Source organism: Anser brachyrhynchus (genome assembly GCF_964034855.1).
Source record: "Anser brachyrhynchus genome assembly, chromosome: 2".
Taxonomy (NCBI): domain Eukaryota; kingdom Metazoa; phylum Chordata; class Aves; order Anseriformes; family Anatidae; genus Anser; species Anser brachyrhynchus.
Genome location: NC_137695.1, coordinates 59,265,026 through 59,285,259, shown reverse-complemented (window position 1 = coordinate 59,285,259; position 20,234 = coordinate 59,265,026). Strand labels below are relative to the sequence as shown.

The 20,234-nt window shown below is 43.5% G+C and overlaps 1 protein-coding gene and 1 long non-coding RNA gene across 2 annotated transcripts in view; one reads left to right on the top strand and one right to left on the bottom strand.

Annotated features, from left to right (window-relative positions):
* Positions 1-1,267: 1,267 nt before the first annotated feature.
* Positions 1,268-7,700, top strand: LOC308188870. Its single transcript, XR_013945822.1, has 2 exons — positions 1,268-2,701; positions 3,466-7,700. It is a non-coding gene; the product is annotated as an uncharacterized lncRNA (long non-coding RNA).
* The window catches only part of LANCL2 (LanC like glutathione S-transferase 2), a 31,190-nt gene continuing 16,955 nt past the window's right edge, over positions 6,000-20,234 (bottom strand). Inside the window, exons 6-9 of the mRNA XM_080578358.1 lie at positions 16,823-17,005; positions 14,572-14,748; positions 11,065-11,137; positions 6,000-9,276 (exon numbers count right to left, since the gene is read on the bottom strand). Of these exons, the coding sequence (XP_080434484.1) occupies positions 9,161-9,276; positions 11,065-11,137; positions 14,572-14,748; positions 16,823-17,005 (549 nt within the window). The 3' untranslated portion in view covers positions 6,000-9,160. The remainder of the gene's footprint in view (positions 9,277-11,064; positions 11,138-14,571; positions 14,749-16,822; positions 17,006-20,234) is intronic.

Below are 20,234 nucleotides of genomic sequence, written 5' to 3'. Positions count from 1 at the left end.
TGCTTATTGTTACAGAGAGTGCTTTATGGATTAAAATTCAGCCATCCAATTTCCAATACTTTTTCATTGTTCTCTTCACTGCACTTCTGAATGAAAAAATGAAGGCAGTCTGGATGAGCCTTCTGACTGGAAATTTATTAACAGTGAACCTAGGAAGGACAAAAATCTTAGTTTCCCAGAGCTGATATGAGCAAATGGTGTACCTACAGCCAAATCTTTAGTAACCTTTCTGTCATTGCAGGTGTTTCGATAGGCAGAGCTGTTTTCCAGTCACTTGGCTCTTTTCATTTGAAGTTGTGAAACATGGAAATGACTTCTCGTGTCAAATACCAGTTTTTCATGTAAACACCTGGAGACAACTGCCTGACAAGTGAATGCTTTGAGCTTTGATTTTCTTAACTAATATCAGGGTTTTCTGCATTAACTTCATCATGCATGGGAGGACGAGAAGGAATGGGCAGAGTTGTGAATTCCCCTCTTCTATTGCAGTGTTGCTGGGAGAGCTCTTGGGGTCACCTTGTCTCATCCCTGCTATATTGCAGGCTGGAGAACCTCCTCTGCTCACCCTCACGTTGAACCTGAGGCAATGCAGAAATACTTTTGAGATATGTTTTGATACTAAAATGCTTTCCCTTTCTGCATCATAAGGGACGAAGCATTCACTTCTGCATCTGCAGTATAAGCTCAGTGGACACTTAAGATAGGAAAAGATACATTTTGTATGTAAGGTCCACCACATGGTTATGCATGCCATAACTATATGTATTTTCTAAATTTTTCTTCAAAATATAAAGCTGTGTATGTCACTAGGTTTGTGTAGACACTATATATATATATTTTAAATCCAACGTTTCATTTTCTGTCAGCAGAATGACAATAGACTTGTGATGTTAGCAGATATTAAGTAGTTTGGTATTATTAAATGTATCTCTGAGAATAGATGTTTTCTTGATAACATTGAGTAGAAAACTTTTATAGTGAATTCTTATGCTGTACATTGAAGTTCTACTTCTGGTGAAGTTTTCCTGAAGCCTGGTGGTTCTATTTGCGAGCACTGGTGGATGATGCTACCTGCTAGAAGATATACACTCCTCTTCTAGCAGAATTGCTTGGTCTTCTCTTGAGAGCCAGGAGCAGTGTGGGCATCCCTATGAATTACTTGCAGGCTGTTTACATGCCTTTCCTCTCGCTTTGCCTTTGGAAGTGTTTAGGTTTCCTCGTCGCCCCCCCCCCCCCCCCCCCCCCCTTACTTTTTATATGTGTTAGGTTGAAAAATGGTGAAGGAGAAAGAAGGGAGAAGCCCTGTAACTTTTTGTAGGGTCATATCAACAATGTGAAGTGGCTTGGGTATGTGTATTGCATGCTTAGCAAAGCTGGGTTGGTGGGCTGGAGGATGGAGCAGAGCTTGGGCTTTCTACACTCTCAGGCTTCTACTGCTCCTAAAACTTGTGCAGGTTTTCTTTTGAAATGGTTATTATTATTTTTTTTCAAGTCAGTTTAGATGTTGCAATACCTCTAACTATTTTCATTGCTTTTTCCTGAGGTGTATTTTTAAGGCTCTTTATATTAATGAGCAGATATAAAAGCATCATCTCTTGAGTAGCAAGCAGGAGAGAAGGCAGGGCTAATTCTTCACAAATGTGACCTTCCACATGGCAGGGAACTGCTTCACCCACAGGGATTTCCATGCCAGATATTTCTGTTTGCTGCTACTGTTTATCCCTCTGGCACGGGGAGGGGGGGTTTGGTGGCTCATGGTCTGTGGAGGTGGTGGTCTGTCTGGCTTTCATCAGTTTGGTGCCCAGGGCTGTGTGGGCACTTGGGAGCCCAGGCTGGGGCGTCCTGGGGGCACCTTTGTGGAGGTCAGGATATCGGTGGGTATCAGCCTCCTGTTTGTTGCAGTAGTGCTTGGTACGAGGGATTTAAATGCCCTAAAGAGGACTTGGGCAGAGTGGAGGTGCTTAGACCCAGCCAGGGGAGAACCGGAACTATGAGTGATGCCCTCTTGAGGTCTGCTTTTTGGTAGTGCATCCTCAGAACATCTCGTGTCTGTGATGGGGCAGCGATCGGGAGGAGCATGCCTAGGTGGTCACTGCGGGTAAGAAAACCTTCGAGGTTTCTGCTGCTGCAACCCTTTGTGGTGGGAGGGTTGTCAGTCCCTGTCTGCCACAAGGAAATCTCCAGTGAAGCAGCTTCAAAAGAGAAGGCATCGCTGCTGACTCTCGGTGCACCTTGCCTGTATGTCCAGGGCCTGGAAAAGAAGCCCTGGCTGTGCTGTGGGGTGGGCAGGGCACGTGCCCATCCTTTGTCGGAGGTTTCATTATTGGTCCTGTCTCAGCAAAGCACAGCAAAGGCTGTGGATGAATGGCTGGGCTCTGCTTTTGTACCTCCTTAGGAACCGTGCAGGGAGGGAATAAGCAGAGGTATTTACAGACTCGTGAGGATGCCGTGATCATTGTGTGCAGCTCGTGCCTCCAGGTACAGTCATAGCATTTCTGTTTGCACTGTTTCTTAGACTCCGAGCAGGGAGGCAGCCGTCTCCTCGCTCATGCAGCAAAGCTCCCTGACCTTGGGAGTTTCATGGCCACAGACCTGGCCTCATTTTTGGTTTTGTCTTGTTTCAGGTTCCAGCTGCTGGTTGGTGCTCTGCATCACCTGTACAAACACTTATTTTTTTAATTATCTTCTACGGCCATAACCGGTGAGAGCCCCCATCATTATATAGCAGCAGCACAGCACTGCTGAGCCATGAATAAGAATTACTTGTGGTAGAGAGGGAGCAGTGCCAAAAAAAAAACCATGTCCCTCATCAGTTGGCTTGGTTGGAAAAATGGGCTCTGTGGTGGACATGTCTATATGGGGGGTCTGCTCCCCTGGTGGAGGGATGAGCTCATTTCTTGAGCATCTTTCAGGTCATTACTTGGGCCAGGCTTTGGCTACAGATACCCGAACGCCTTGAGTTTTGTTTTGGATTATGTTAAATGGGTTAGCTGCCCAATGACTGCTAAGGGTAACCCTTGGGGCAGATAAACACAAGCTCCTCCACGCTCTAGAAACGTGCTCTTTGGCAGAAGAAACCTTCTTACGCTGTGGTTTAGGGGGCAAGCTGGAGGGCGAGGAGGGTGTGGAGACACCATGTGCCTCCCCTCGCCTGTTGTGATGGATGCAGGCCGTGCCAGGGAGCTGGTAGGGCGCTGCCTGCCCATGCACTGCAGATTAAGTGCTCACTGGCTCAGCTTGGGCAGAAAATCAATCCCAAGCCTGTCCTCTACCGCAGCCCTGCCTTGCATGGCAGAGGGGCAGTGCTGCAGGCACAGGAACAGCTGGGTTGTGTGGTCATGGACCAGCCTTTCAGCTGCTCTGAGTGTTTTTGGGAATTACTTCAGGTTTTTCCCCCTCTTGTAAGTGCTGCACATCTCCACAGCAGGAGACTGATGCCTCACTCAAGCTCAATTCTCCCTTCAGAAAAAAACCAGCCAGGCGTGCTTCTTTCAGCAGACAGGCTGAAGCTCCCCCTTCAGCCTCTGGTGACGCCGCTCAGACTTCTTCAGGCTCGTGCTGAAGGTAAGGGCTGGCTGTGGCCAGAGCACCTCGGGGCTGATGAGGGGAGCAAGGCAAGATTTAGCAGCAATGTAAATGTTCTCAGGCAGCAACTCCCCTTCCACTCTGCTCACATCCTCCTCCCACGCCCCCCAAAAAGCTTAATAATTATTAAGCTGCTGGGTAAGAATCTCCACCCTTCAAGGACTATGTCTGTTATTTTTCTGCTTTATACCAGCACAAGCAAGTGGCAAAAAAAACTACAACCACTCATATATGAGAGCAGTTGTTATGCTGGTCACTGTCTGGAGACAAAATAAGGAATCACTCACTGGTGAAGTGGAGCAGGTGAAATGCAGTGAGTGCTGTGCAGACCTAGCTCACTGCTTTAGAGAGTCACTCTTCACTAGCAGTCAGAGCAGCAGCTGAGTGGCCACTGAAGCTCCTTGACCTCTGATTATTTGTGTGTACCCATGCATGCATTCTTGTCTCTCCTCTCAACCTCCTCCTTCCTGGTGTGACCAAGCGCCTCGTCGCTGATAGAAGGGCAAACTTCACCTACAACACAATGCAGCCGCTTCCTTGTGGCCCAGTAATTAGCAAGCTGACTAATCAGTTGTGCTGCAAATAGGACCTGGTTTGACAAGGATGGCACCAACCCTGCCATTTCTGTTTGGGCTCCCACCAGCCACTGCCTTGCAGCTGTTCCTGCTTCATTATCATGTCAGGAAATGGTAATGTGACAAGTTTTTTTGTTTTGTGGGTGGTGTTTTGCTCTTTTCTTTCTTTTAAGCCCTATGACAGTTTACACTGCTGTGAAAACAAACAGCTGGGACTACATTTTTTCCAACAAACTCTCCAGCCTATGTGGTACACAAAGGAGCAAAGAAGGTATTGCTCTTTCTTCCCTGCTTACATCAAGGAAACAGATGGCTCAGTTTTACATGCATATACACAAGCAGCCATGTTTTGGCAGACACCTTGCCAGATAGTGGATTATCTAACAGTTTTATCTATCTAAAACACATCGCTGCTAATTCAATGGGTAAGAAAACTGGCCAGGATCTTTGCCAGCCCTGTGGCTGTGGGAGCCCTCCCCTCTGACGCCCTATAGCTGGGGCTGTAGCTGCCTTAGGGGATCCTACAGTTTGTATGTGATCAGAGGGAAGCTACTGGAGACAGCATGCAAGGGAAAAGCCAGCACAAGGCAATTTCTCCAAAGCAACTAGTAGATAATAGTGCTATTAAAGAGGAGAGGTGCAACTGGCAGCCACTGTCCCAAGCTGCTGGGTGCAGCAAGGTAAAAGGGACAGCTCCAGAGAAAGCAGAGAAACGGGCACAAGCAGCCCTCAGCCCCTGCAGAGGGAGGCAGCTCCTTGGCTGCACCTGTGTGTTAGTTTGGCTCTGTGTAGCAGGGAAAGTCACAGGGATTGGTGTGTTTTTCTACCCCCTGCTGCCTAGCCCTAGCTCATCTAACAGCTTACAGGTGGATTTACAGCTGTGGAGGAGAAGCAGTGGCTGAACACAGGTCACTGATGCTCCCTGCATGCAAACTGTGGCCGCTCTGCTGTGCGGGCTGGGCTCCTGCGCCTGTAAATCAACGTGAAACAAATGAAAGTAAATGGATAGAAAGTGAACAATTTTGCCAGGAGAAAGAGACTGCTGTGTCAAACCACCCTGACATGATGTGGCTCAGGCAGCACACCACTGTGTAGCTATTACTTGAGGCACAGCAGAGAGGTTTCCTCCCACCTCTCCATCCTCTCCTACCTTACTCTTTACTGTCTGAAAACAGCGCTTTGGTGGTTGAGAACTACTACATGCATGCGTGGAGGGCTTCTCTAATATTCCTAGCTACAACTTCCTCAAGAGGAAGGAAAATAAATTTGTACAGATCAGGCCTCTACCTACAGATCAGAAATAATGCTATTAAACAGAGAACAAAAGAAAAAGCAGTTGCTCTCAGTGGCAAGGAGGACTGTAAAGTGGCTTTCTGAAACAGAAATACTGTTTTACTGCAGTGCACTTGAAGTTTAATTCTGTTAAATCCTAGCTAGAAAAAAACCTCAACCTGTCTTAAAGGTGGAAAGCAGATATTAGTCAGCTGAACACAGAGATTTTTCATGTATGTGTTCTTAAAAACATGCAGTCCTACGTAAAGCTGTAGCTGCAAACTTCAGCGGGACCTATTTCACCAGAGAGCAAAGAAGTGTTGCACTCAGGTACTAAGCAATCCAGACTAAAATCACCCGTGAGAAATGACCGTGAAGAGGCCTTCAACGGTAGTAAAAAGTGAAGGTTAAAAAAGAGACTTGCCTGTATTCTGGCATTTCCGTTCCATCCTGCAGGACTATGAAATCGGGAGGCAGCTCAGCAGTCCCAACAGGGGAACAACTCTCAAACACCACAGTGCAGGAGGAAAGGAAGGCGTACAACACCAAAAAATAAGCGTACACAAATTACCACCACACAACTTGATCTTTACTAATAAAGCCAAAGAACAAAACATCAGCATTTTTCTTCTTTTTCTGCCTAAAGAGCATCTCCATTTTTAACATTACTGCTTTTTGCACCAGATGGACTACTACACACGGACAAAGCAAACCAGGGAATATTAAGACAGTTTCCACATTTTAGTTTGATGTGATTTCTGAAAACAGTGTCTTGGTGAAATGCATTTTTTCACTCATTCACACATTTATTTTTTTTTAAATGGGCCACCTGTGTATCACGAAGCTGTAACAAATAGAGAGGAGGAGCTATGGGGAAAGTCATGTCAGGAAGACAAGGCAGACAGAGTCATAAGCTTCCTAATGTGATACATTATTTCCAGTCTTACTTAATTCCAGGATGATTCTGCAGAGAAAGACAGTGCTGGGCCTCACCCCACCTCAAGGCTGGCTATGGTACAGAAAGAGCTAGCACTGGGGATTTGCTCATTACATCCACTGGTGCACTCAAGCACCTCCAAGATCTGCTCAGTATTAAGCAGTTTTAAGTGTGCATGTACCTATATATACATGTTTTTTTTTTAAGCCAGACAGTAAATTTTAATTCTCCTTGGGCTCCAGCTAGCCAAAATTACCTCCTGCAAGTGTCATTCCAAGCCAAGAATGCTTATAACAACTGAGTGAAAAACCCTCCCCACTGACCACCCAGCTAGGCAGTCAGTAAAACACATGCTTGGGCTCTACCAGGATGGCTGGTGGCTTCTGCATTTGCAGGAGGGTCTTGCAGACATGCCAAAGGGATGCACCCTTCCTTCTTAACCCACCTCACATGTTCTGCATTTGCAGAGGAGAGGAAGGAAAAAGGAGCGGGGATGACGTGGAACAGAGGATCACGGCTGCATTCTACCTCCACGTCTGCTTTTGTTAGGATTTCTGAGACACTAACCTGGGCCAGTTTCCTCCACAGATAGGAGGAAATAGATAACAGGAGGAACAGTAAGCCACAGGATGAAGAAATACAGCGTTAGACCTCAGCATACGTGCCACGGCAGAATCTCTCATTTGAGCTGGCCTCTGCTGGTATGCTCTGTGCATTACCTCCTGTAACCAATTCCTCCCGTTCTGCACTGATTCCACCACTTTCTGCCTCTCTGCTCAGGTTCATTTCACCACAGCTGCTTGCCGTGCAGCTCCCTTCCTTTCCACTGCCTTTCAGCATTTTCCCTCCTGCTTGGCGGCACAGATGCAGCTGGGTTCAATGCCCCCCACCAACTCTTCTACCCTTTGCCAGAGGGGTAGAGAAATCTCTCCCCTGCTCCATGTTTTGCTTGGCAAATCAGCAGAGGAGCTACGCCATGACTTTTACGCTCTCCCAGCACTGGAACTGTTGCTACTGCAACAGCAGAACCAAATCCCGAAAATATTAGCATCCTAATGGCTTTGGCAACAGATACTATGAAGCGCAAGGAAGTCAACTGCTACCTGTCAGCGTTTTATGTAGGTGCAACAATGCATTTCCAAGCCTGACCGCAAGCATTGGCACTCAGCATGTGTCATGTATGTGGGCCTGAAAGGTCAAAGTCTCAGCCACCTGTCACATCTGCACCTGATGTAAGTACCAATTAAAATAAGCACCTGGAATGACACAACACAGTAGGATCTCGGGGGGGGGGGGGGGGGGGGGGGAGGCGAGAGGGTGCAGAGGGAGAATGACAACAGAGCTTGAGCAAGTGAGAGAGTGCTCTGCTTACTTACCTTTCTCAAATAGCACGCATACTTACTGCCTGGAAAACATGAACATGCTGTAAGTGTACTTACAGTATGCGCCACTTCTCCTCCCAGACTGATACGAGCTCGTGAAGGCAGAACTGAGTACCACCTTGCTGGCAGAGAGAGGACCCACTACTTCACAACTCCATCACAGTGCAGGGGGAAGCAAAGCACTAACAGCAAAACAGTCAAAAACTAAGGGCAAAGGGCATTTTCTGTCTTGCTTTTAAGTTGAAATAACTTCAATTACAGCTTCTAGCAATGGCTTACATATTGCTCATTAATCTTCTGCAGCCTCCACAAGCAGCTGGTATTTATTGCTCCTGTCATATTACATGGGCTAAATGCAACGGGGCCGGGAAAGGAACAGAAAGGCCTCGAACAAATGACTTCCTTGGTTCAGGAACAAGTTACCATCCTGAGTTACCAGCATGAGAAACAGCCCTGACTTCCCCCTTTCCTTGTACACTATGTGCTGCTGGAGAGAGGTTTATTACAAATCCACGTATATGAGTGAAGAAGCACAATTACGCTGCCCTGCTCTTCTCTTGGCAGCAGAGGGAGGTTAGTACGGGTGACTCTGCCTGCAGTTTAAGCTCACGCCATGCTGAGCATCTCTTCCTCATACTATGGGCCTAACGCACTAACCAAGTGCAGGCAGCCGCTCTTTCAGGCTTTCAAAAAAAAAAAACCCCAAACCAAAACAACAACAACAAAAAATCCTTCCCACATCATCAGCAAAAGAAAATTAATTCAGGTCCTCTCCAACCTGACACGCTCCTGAAAATCGTGATGGCATCATATCACTTCACCAAGTAAAGCTGATCTCCATCGCCTCAGCTTCTAGGGACCATGGAGAAAAATGCAGAAAACTATGAACATAAGACGTGTTCTTCATCATTTTAAAGTTACCAGCTCACCAGTGAAGCTGGACTCTGTCTTACAGTGAACTCTCTGGTGTGAAGTGGAGCTCTCTGGCTAGCCACACTGCAGAAAGCAACACTGCTATTAGGGGTCAGCGACATTGCTGTTATGGGTCATGCATGAAGGTACAGGACAGAGCTTCACACAAAGAACAGCTCTCTGCTAACAACAGAAGACTCGAATCAACAGACAACACCAATAAACGTGCAGAGCATGTCAAAGACCTGGAGAAGACAAATACAACAAAAGAGAGAAAGTTCAAAATTTGACTTCTCTTGTCCTACATGTGAAGGTGTCACTAACAGAACTTAAATGTGGCTTCTCTCATTCATGCTCTAATGACTTCGCGGTCCCTTCGCGGCAGGGGAAGTGAGAAACGGGGTTTATCCATCCGTCAGCTAGGGTCGAGTTGGTTCAGTATCAGAGGCACTAAACAGTCTTGTCTCTTTTGGCATCAGTTCACTTTTAAAAATCTTTTAGCTGTCCTGTTCCACTTTGTTTTCCCTCCTTTGAGGACCAAGTTCAAACGCTGGAAACCTGGAAGTCTCCGGTACTGCAATATCTGAGAGGAAGTGAATAGCTCCAGCCATTCCTAAAATATAATGAGAAAGATTTTTGTGCATCTTGGACATGAAAATAGCATAGCTGACAACAAAGGCAATTGCATCTGTTTGAACTTAGCACCTTGCGAGGTCTTTTTTGAACTGGTGAACTTAGGGCCTCTAGAAAGGGATGTTCACCTGTACTTTGCCTAGAAAATCAAGTTTCATTTAAAAAGACTGAGGCAATAACAGAGTTCTCTCTGCTACTGTCTTCTCAGAGGCACAACTTCAATGCTACTTCAATTAAGAAAAAGTAAATCCCAATTTGGACTGTCTCATAATTTCAGCAGCTCTTACTGGTCATTTCACTGGTTAGAAAACAAAGGCAAAAATGTATTACTCCTGTGATGTACTGATTCATTCGTTCATTATTCATAAAGAGGGCATCCAGAATCTGCAGCACGAACACCAGCAAAATCTCATAAAACTCACAGGGTGACAAACTACTAGGGTGAGCTACCCTACAGAAAGACAGCATGCAAATAAAAGCTCACTTTTATGATCACACTAAGATCCTACTGTATCAGCAGTTGAACACGTACAAAGAAAGGAACTTTCCTTAAATACAGGCATCTGATAGAAATGAAGTGATTACGACAATTCCGTAAGAACCACATGCAACTTCCCATGGAACTGTGCATGGATGCATATATGTGCTGAAATGGACAACAACTTCAAGCACAATTCTGGCAAACAAAATTCAGATTTTTTTGTCTTAGATTTGAGGCTTCTAGATCTTTCCCAAAAAAATCACTGACATGAAAAACTAAAATAAAATCTGTGTCAGCATTAAAGCACAAATCACCCTGACTATTGTTGGCATTACTGCAGCTCAACAAATTTCAAAGCTCTTTTACTACTGACTCTGTGTCTGATTTTTTCTTCTACAAATGCATACAAGGGATCTCTTAGGAGTAAGAATCTTTGTACTTTTTTTCTCATAAACATTAACACAGTAACTCTGTATTTGGAATTTTTGTATTTGCATATAACTACTGCTCTCTTGCATTCATGCTTCGGGTTGGTTTACTTGTAAAATAATCCTACTTGGTCTGCTGTATTTTCACGTATTTGTGATAGATGGCGCACTATGCTCCTGCTCTCAGAGTAGCAGCACTATTTGAAATCCTACCTGTTCTATGATTCCTTGCCACTGTGTTTCTAGAGCATAAAGATGAGATAGGACATAGAAAGTAAACTACAAATAAAAAAATATACAAAGCTCTAAGAAAGGATTTAGGAACACCTTTAAACTTACAGGAAAGTCCGTAAGAACTCTGCATTTCTCTCTTTGTTCGGGTGATCTTGGCTCATATTATAAAATAGCTTTTTCTTGCTTTAGTATCGGTCCAGTTCCTTCAGGCTAGCAATTGCTCTGAGACCCCCTGCCCATGGCTGCTCCTCTATCCTGTCCCTCTTGAACAACACCCCAACACAGAAGTGTTGCATGGATTTTCATTTGCTTTAAGCTAAGAGGCATCAGCACAGCAGAATTTTATTTAAGAATGACAGTGCCACTGGCTTTACGCTGCAAGCTGCTGAAATGCAACCAGAAGGGAAAGTCTTGACAGGGGAGATAGGGGATGCTTTTCTTTTCTTTTTATTTATTTATTTTTTTATCCTTTGGAGGAGGGAGGTGCTGGCATTTTTTTTGGTTTTCTTTTTGTAATAGTAAAGGAACTACCAAAGATTTCCAAACTCCCAAGCACGTACCAAAACTGCAAGGTATCCTTTCTATCCTATACAACACAATACCATCTGCAATACCATCATCTTACCTTCAAAGAGAGAATAAGGTCTGTCAGGAATACGACATCCATGTGCACCATATTCCAAACACCATTCAGCAAACTGTGGAAGACATAAAATATTTGCTTATTTATTTTAAGCTGAAGACTTATAAACACAAGCTTAAATATCTGCATGGGAAGGCACTTTAATAGGTATTAAATGTAAAATAGTGTAAGCAGAGAAACAATGCAGGAATCACCATCCAAGATTAATTCGTCTCACTTCAACCATGACATGGCTGCAATTATTTTTTAGGATATGCATTTCCACAGCAGGAGTTTCAGCTCCACAACAACATAATTAGGTGGGCTGTACTTAACTGTTTGTTTTTTTTTTTTTTAAAAAAAATCAACCACACTACACATCAATGAAGAGCGCTGCAAGAACAGCTATGAACAGTTTCAGGGGCAGAAATTTTCTAATACCATAATACATTTGTTCCTATCTGTGCTGGCACTTAATTTATCCACCTCCTAAGGACTTGAGAGTTGTTAACTGCGTTTCTGTTTTCTTCCACTTCCATGCACTGATTTAGAGTATTAAATCTCCAGCTGCCATTACTTAGCTTTATCTATTTTCTCTCCTTAAGCCTTACAAAAAATCGTTATGAATACAGTTAGGCAATTATGGTTGTCAGTATTTTGTTGCAGAGGATGGAATACCTTTTAAAAACAAGCTAACAGTGTCTTTCTTGTGTTTGATCAACACTGCTGCAGTAGCCACGCTAGACATACATTACTCACAAACCCCATCTGGCTCAATTTAAGAGCAACAATCCATTTCTCCTTTATGGCTCCCCAGAGCAGACACGGACGGGGCCCACATGTTCCCCTGGTATTTCTGTGCCTGGAAGCAAACCACTGCTTATCCAAAACACAGCGCTAAAAGTACAAGATTCCTGCAGAGCAAAGAATCAAGAGAACTCTCCCTGTTTCCCCTGTGATTTTGGCAGCCTGCTACAGAGAACAGCTCATCATACTCACTAGAGGGTGCTCGGGCTCTACAGTTGGAGCTACACGGCATGTGAATGGCCTCCCAGAACCATCAAGCCGTTAAACAGGAAGATAAAGAGTGGTATCTTGCCCCTTCCCAGCTTTCCCTCTTCCCCCACTCCCTCTGTTATCTTTAAGGAATGGATTTCATCACTTGGGACGTGAGTGTGTGTCCCCATGCGAGAATGTCTTGAGGAAACCCAGCAATAAACTCACAAACATTGTGGTCCACGGTTATTGAGAAATTATGAAGTATTTTGGGGCCCCCTATAGCTCTTCAAACCAAACTTTAATTCTCCATATAGTCTTCTCTTTTACGCGAGGACAGAACATGTCTGTGGCACGTTTCTAAAAGTTTTAAACTACAATCAGTTTTTGCAAAATCCACATCTTATTGCATAATAGCCTTTATTATTATTATTATTGCCAGCCTGGGAACTTCAACAGAAATTACAAAAATTAGTAGCATCCCCAGGCTACTAAGCAAAAGCACAATCACTGTTTATAAATCCTTAGCTTCAGTAAACCTTACAGATCCAATAAACCACATTAATGTCTTTGTTAAACCAAGGAAAAAGAGATCTCTTCTAGTACAAAGACATCTGCCATTATTTGCCACATAGGCTGAACAAGCTTGCCATCAAGAAACAGCCTTTCAGACCTCAGAAGGTTTGTCTTGAAATGAGGAAAAAAAACAAAGAACACATCAAACCACCCCTTCTCCTCCTTTCTCCAAAAAATAAGGGGCTTGGATGCTCTCTGGAGCTCAGGATGCCACCAGGACCCCTCTCTTCTCCCAGGCAGGCTAGCTAGAAGCTCAGCCTCCTGGGAGCCCATTTGATAATGCTGGACAGAAGCTGTGCAGACAGAGTAAGGCATGTAAACCAGTGGCCCCCATGAGCAACTGCCTTTCAAACCCTTTCAGTTAGTTTCTCTAACACTATGTCAGCTCCTGAGAGGTAACCAGGGACTTCTTCCTCTAGGCCTCGTGTGTTTTGGTGTGAGCAAACACCCTTGGGAGGGGAGCCATCTAGCCTTCTCCAGTGCCTTTAGGTACCAATATAGCTGCACGGTTGTTTCCCTGCATGCTCTGTCTCAGAAAGAAAAGGTTTCAAGAATGCCAAAGATAAACAAACTCCTTTGCCCATTTCAAGATTTCCCCTGCAAGAGCCTAAGAAGGGGCCTGACTGAACATTGCAGATGCTAAAATGCAGAACGGCGACAAATGTGCTGCCAGACCCGACTGCACTGGGCACTTCCAGCAAGTAGTCTTTGGCTCACTGCCACATGTTCCTTCTCAAAGGAATTTCAGGTATCTAACTGAGTGTCCTCCTTCTTTGGCTCTGATCTGGGTATGCTTGTTTTCCTTTAGCTTTGTACAGAGCTACAGGGTTCCCCCAGGCAAGAAATGCAGCGTGAGCAGGAATTGCTAATACTGCACAGAGCCCCAGGAAATGTACAAAAGTGGAAGATGACAGGGAGAGCCTAACTGTTGTGCTGAAAGCAATGTATGCTTGGTAGCGCGGCTCACACGTCAGCAGAGGGTGAGTCCACACATAACAAGGTCACATATTTGCCATGGCACTATTAGGGGTTTATTGCATTCTCTAGGATGCATGTATGCACACAGGTGTCCTCACGGATTGATGCACATGTAAACATAAGGTGACAGGAACAGCCACTTCTTAAAGCTCTGCTGATGATGGACAGGCTAACAGTAGAGGTGAATGCAATAGCTTTACATGTGGCTCATCTGAAAGCATCTTGAAAGCAACTCATCAAATTTCCCACTGCTTGACCTTTAAGTAGACCTCAGTTAAGTAGCTATGTATGCAGCATGAAACCCAGTATCGGTGAATTAAGTAGAAAACAAAGCAAAACCAAAAACCAAAAACCATGAAACAGAGGCAGAGAAAGCCTTCTCTTTTGTCAATTGCTAGCATAGTGAAAGCTGATAGCAGAACCTGGATGCTCCCAGTGGAAAAATTATGACTATGTCTTTCTCTGCAATTCATATTAATGAAAAAAACCTAAGTGAGCAATTTAATAACTGCAATTCAGAGCTCTAAAAGCCCCAAACAGACACTAGTCTGAAAGCAAATAATTACAAAAGACTACTAACAGTATCGCTGGAGGAGCTCCGGATGACAGTGGATCTCTCAATGGAATAATTAGCACCACATAACATTTATCTCTTGTTGTTCAGGCAGGCTGATTTTCCGACTCTATTTACAGCACAGCAAAGTGCGTTTGTGTGTTTTTTCAACCATTCTTTGTATTAACATGCGAGTGCCCACATACACAGCTGAAGTCATCTAGTCAAAGGTGTGAGTTAAGGGGAGCATGTGATGGTGTGCTCTCGTCCCCCCGAGACAGCTCCACACGCAGCACTCAACAGCTTAGCCTGATCACTCTAATTACTCTACTGCACTGGCACGAAATGGAAGTACATGAAACACGTGAAAGGGAAGAGTGATTTTGCTGGGATGCTGCAGAGCTCACCTTGCAAGCTCGGTAGAGGTACTTTTTGTCCTGAGTTAGGTTATAGAGAGACAAGAAGGAGTAGCCATTGCCAGCAGTACCATGGCAGATCCCGTAGCCTTTTCTCAGTAAACCTCTCTGCCAGATGACGTCGCTACACTCCATAGCATCTTTCAAGTATTTATCCTCTTTAAAAGTCTGCAGAACAAAAACAGAGAATAAACATATAAATTGAGGTATTAATGATTACAAAAGGATTGTGGACCTGGAAGATGTTTTGCTATGGAGGTGGAGTTTTTCAAATATAGTTTATTTTGGATTTTAAGACTCCATCCGTCATAGACTTGCCTTTCTAAGTTGTTTCTCCTTTCTCTTTGTGGAAAAAGAAAGAACTTAAGTTTTAGTTTCTGTAATTAGTAAAAACAAAAAACCCTCAAGTTCAAGGTCCTCGGTTCCACAGCCTGTAATCTATTTGAAGGGTACATGACCCTTTTCTGCTTCTCCCCTCTATTTCCCAGCCACTACATAATTTGATTTGAAATACAGAAAAGTAATTCTTGCCTCCAAGAAATGTAACAGAACACTGGCCATCAAATCTGGTCCTAAAGGGCCAGTTCCTGATCTTTCTGATTAATTCCTGCTGGTTACTCACTGTCTGTCTTCAATTCCATGTTGAAAAATGCACAAGAATCTCTCTTTGCATAGACAGGGCTGTTTCCTCTATCCCAAGAACAAGTAGGAACAATCCATTACCTTGACTAGTATTTGTATTGGAAATACTCAAGAGGCACTAGCCAGCTGGACAAAGGACCAATTTTACAAAATGAATGCAACCGAAGTGCATTTTAGATGCACAGAGAGTCCATCGAGGCAGCAGAAAAAAGAAGAGAAAAAAAAACAACAAAGTGAACAGCACCACTGACTTCTGTTTTCGTAAGACTACTCTGTGCTCCCCTTTGCCTAGGTCACACTACAGATCAACAAGACAAAGAAAGTAATTGATGCACTACTATAGATATAGTCCTTTGGAGATGGCCTCCTCTTCACGGATGTGACTTAATAAAGTAACAGAAGCAATTAACATGCAGGAGTCTTAAATCCACATGCTTGATAAAGACAGTCCCTCTCTCTGAACATGGTTTGCCAGCTACTCAGTTGTAAAGCTTCAAACGAAGGCCTAGAAACAGCATTTGATTTCCAGGACAAACATTGCTGTCTGCTATCACAAGTCCCTGTGCTCGGTGTGAAAACACAGACAGCAAAACCTGCTCCAGTTTTTCTTGTAGCTTTTTCAAAAAGCAGATTAAGGAGAAAAAGAAAAGCGTCATATGCCCCATCACCTTAAACATAAAAAGAGGACAGAAAGGAGACTACTAAGCAGAACTTGGTTCTCTCCCTCTTATCTCTTGGAAAAGATTTTCTGCTGGGGAAAGCATCGCACTGGGAAAGAAGTGAAAAAAAGGACTGTAGTATTATGTCAGCCTCCTACCACAGTCCCAAGAAAAAGCAATTGCAATTGTTGCTGCATTCAGCAGCACTTTAAGAGATTTATAGTTCACTTTTCAGGTAGCAGCACAAGTAATTATTCCATAAACCAAACCTGTTTTTCATCAGCCCACCCTGAGGCCGACCAGGGAATCTGCCAAGGAGGGCTGTCAAGAGAAGGAATTAATTTGCATAAATGTAATTAAATGGCACGCTTTCAAATGTTATGCAAATCAAAAGTGCACAACTCCAGAGAGATAGCAAACCTATTTAAGGATGGAGGGGAGCAAACAGTAGGCTCACAGTAGCTCAGAGGTTATATTTATGCCCTGTAAGGGGCTTGCGATCTTTGTTCCGACATTAGGTTCTCCAGTACTGTATCTTAATAATGGAGTAATTTACGGAAGACATGCTTTAGCAAGACACACAAACCTACATTCTTTAAAACCAACATAATTCTTAGAGCACCTTGGATAAAGTTTCAAAGAATTTAGGTCAATGTTCTCAGAACCAGGACTCTGATATCAAGTCATTTAAATACATGGCCCTTTTCCAAGAAAACCAAAAGTCTAGTAACTACTAACACCCTGAGAACCAATTTTACCCACTTATAACTTCTTTACAAACTTCCTTATGCACATATTTTGAGATGTTTAGGTGCCTAGCCTAGGGTTCTTGTTTGAAAGCCTAGATCTAGAAAGACTTAAAATGCAAGCCTTACAATCTAACAGGCCTGCATATAGGTGTCTGTAAAAATACAGGTCTGTATAAACACGGAATGATTCACCTTATAAGCTTGCATGAGCATGTGGATGACTCCAGGGGCACCGTGGCACCAGTGAACCAATCTGTCTGTCTCGTTGCTCAGTGATGATGGGTAGTTCCCAGATCGGAATTTTTTATGACGTACATAGTCAATGCTCGGCTTCACCAGCTCTGTCAGGGTCTCCTGATCCACGTTTGCAATTGGCTGAAGACAATACAGAAAGAAGAAACAAAACCACAGGAGTAATAACAAATCGTGTATCAACACTTAATTATGTGCCCTATTTTCAAGTACCCTACATATGTGCTCTATATCCAAAATACTTTCAATCGCTTCACACAGATTTAATTAATGTCTGCTTGCAATACCATTATGAAGAGTGTGTTACAGCAACTGTAGAGACAAAGAAACTGGGGCACCAAGTTGCTACTTGTCTTACTTGAGGTGACACAGAAAGACTACGGAAGAACTGAGAACAGAATGCAGACCCCAAGACTCCGAGGCCTCCACCTATACCTTCATATAGAGAAAGCACTTCAGGAGAAAGACAGTTTTATAAATTAGTTGCTTATAACACATTCTTAAAACACACTTGGTTAAACGTTTTAAAAATAACTAATGTAGACAAACCTGTCCTATTTCCCAATAAATGAAGAGTGTATGTAGTGGCATACCTAGCAAAGTTTTATAAAGTTTTCCATCGAAAACAAAACTCCCTGAAGCTATGGACTATAAATCAGCATTTCCAATGTCAAAAGCAACAGCTACTTCACAAAGTAAACTAAATGTCTTTGTTCTACACAATTATGCTTAGATTGCTCTTCTCAGGCTTTCTTTTCCGTTTCTTCTATTTAGCTTATGTCCTTTCCAAGAGGCAAATACATCCATCAAACTGTACACTCCCTGCAATTAAAAGTTTAGGATCTGTGTATCTGTTGGGTTCTTAGTTGATATTCCTTCCTCTACCAGCCTATTTCACAGTATTTTCATAACAAAGCTCTCTATTTTTACACAGCCTACATGATTTATGGAATTCCAGCACACTGTGGGAACAACTGCAGAAATTGGAGACTACAGAAACCAATAACTGAGCTTTTTTTTTTTTTTTATAACTTTGCTAATTATGTCTTACAATTTTACTGTTTCCTACCAGCTCCCGCACATTTGCATTCAATGGGTGAGCATGCTGCTACCATTCGCAGTCCTACAGCTAAATGAAGGAGTATTTTCGATAGCTGCATTTTTAGTAACCTGAAACAACCAAAAACCTCTACTTTACCCCAGCTTGGAAATCTCTGCTGAGCTCCTACCCACCAGGTCCCTAGAGCAAACTCCACCTCTGCACTCTTCTGAGTGGAACAGTCACCTTCATGCTGCTAACTGGAAGTAGATCTGAATATAGATCAGCTTTTCATGAAGAACATCTTGATCAGCCCTTACACAGACACTGACCTTCGCGGTATGAAAGGTCCCTGTTTCAGGATTCTCATTTCACATGGGAAACCTGCAGCAGAAGGCAAAGACAGGCACCAGCAATAACTGCTATTCAGTCTTGAACTGTGCAAGGCAAGCACAGCCCAGGGCTTAACTGAGCTTGTGCCCATCCTTGGGAGGTAAATCCAAGAAGAGCAGAGATCTTTACACACCTTCCTTCTCTACTTGTGCTTCCATGAAGATCTGAGCACAAGTGAGTTCTTTCTCCTAAACTGCTGGGGTTTTCAGCACTGAACTGTCAACAGCAAAAAAGTAACCTAGCGGTATGTGTCCTGACTATCTGGCCAAGAGCAACAATAGACAGACATTTTTGTCTCGGTGTTAGTGAAAGAGGCTAGGGCTAGAGACTCCCTTGCTAGCATATCGAATATTCCCCTCTGCATCCTGGAGGAGTAATTTAACACTGCTGAGCTCTTGTTCTTCCAGCAGTCTTCTGTAAGCAGATTCTGCAATATGTGTTCCCTCATAAAGGTGTTAAAACAGAAATGATCAGTGGCCTTCATATCTCCGGTGCTATGTTGGACGCTTTCTTTGTTATCAAACAACCACCCAACAAACCATCTCGTGAATTCTTTGCTGAAAATACAAAGTAATGGTGTAGGAGGGGTGGGGGGAAGGATGGACTCCAATGTGCCATCTTCTGCAGCAGATGACTCAACTCTGAATGACTCACTATGTTTAATGTACAGTGAAAAGACAGTAATCTAATGCTGCATAAACAATGGCTTTGTGGTAATTCTGAAAAGCAGCAATTATATGTAAAGGAAAAGATATTTACGATTTTACCATGTAGACAGAGTAGCTTCTGCTTAAACCAAAAAGCATTGCACAACTATTTCTGGTATCAACCTCAAACAGCAAATGAAGGATGGAGCATTTAAAGAGACTTCTTCAAAGGAACAGAAGTTTCTCAGAAAATCTAGTGAAGAAAAAAGGAAACCAGGGAAGACGAGGTAATAGGAAGGGTATGGACCACCCTGTCAAAGGCATCAGGAAGTGCAGATAAGGACACAATAAATTAAAGCATCCCGAGGCCCCAGTCAGATGGTCACTGCAGAAAACAGCTGTAGTGAAGTTAAGACATGGACCCCAGGCAGCAGAGCAGTAGCTACTTCCACAGCAAAGTCAGCTGCTTTAGCCTGAGCTACTGGTGGAAGGGGTGTGAGCTAATCTCAAACAGATGGGAAAAAGTCACGGCATCTTTTGCAAATGAGGAATGGCTGAGCAGTGGCAACAGCTAATACCATCTGAGTCACTTTTGCAATGAACATTTGTACACACCTCTAGGCTGTGAGGAGAGGATGTACATTCTTTCCACTTGCCTGAAGGAACATCATTTCTGCATGAGCTGGTAAGAAAATTACCGTTTACAAAGGTACACAGACTGGCGGCACCTTTCAACACCAGAAAAAGGTATGATACAGAATTTGCAGCTCTATGGCCATCTTCTGTAATGAAACATAAGGCTCTATTTTCACATTGTACGGCATTAGAAAACATATACAGATCTGTTTTGAAAAACATCATAATCTTATTTGAGAATCTCAGAGCAGGGAGGGAATGGATTTAAGTGCTGGAAAGAGGAGGTATACAAAACAGAAGAATCTCAGGACAACAGAAAGAGGAGAGCAGGTGTCATAAACACAATCAGGAACGTTAGATTTTTTGGGCGGGGGTGGGAAGAAGGAAGAATATAAAAATAATAAAAGCATATTGAAGATGAATGTGTGATTAAGAACAGATTTTCCAGAAGCTTCAAAATAGTGAGGGGAAAAAAAATCATAGGGGAAGAGATGAAGGACATGGTAGGCAGAAGGATAGGAGGCATCAGTGATGCACTCATTGAAAAACAGCAAAAAAAATTGAAGATAAGAGTAATGGGTGGTGAGTAAATGAATATTTAGCTAGTCTAACTGTAGGCATCAGATTACTTCTGATG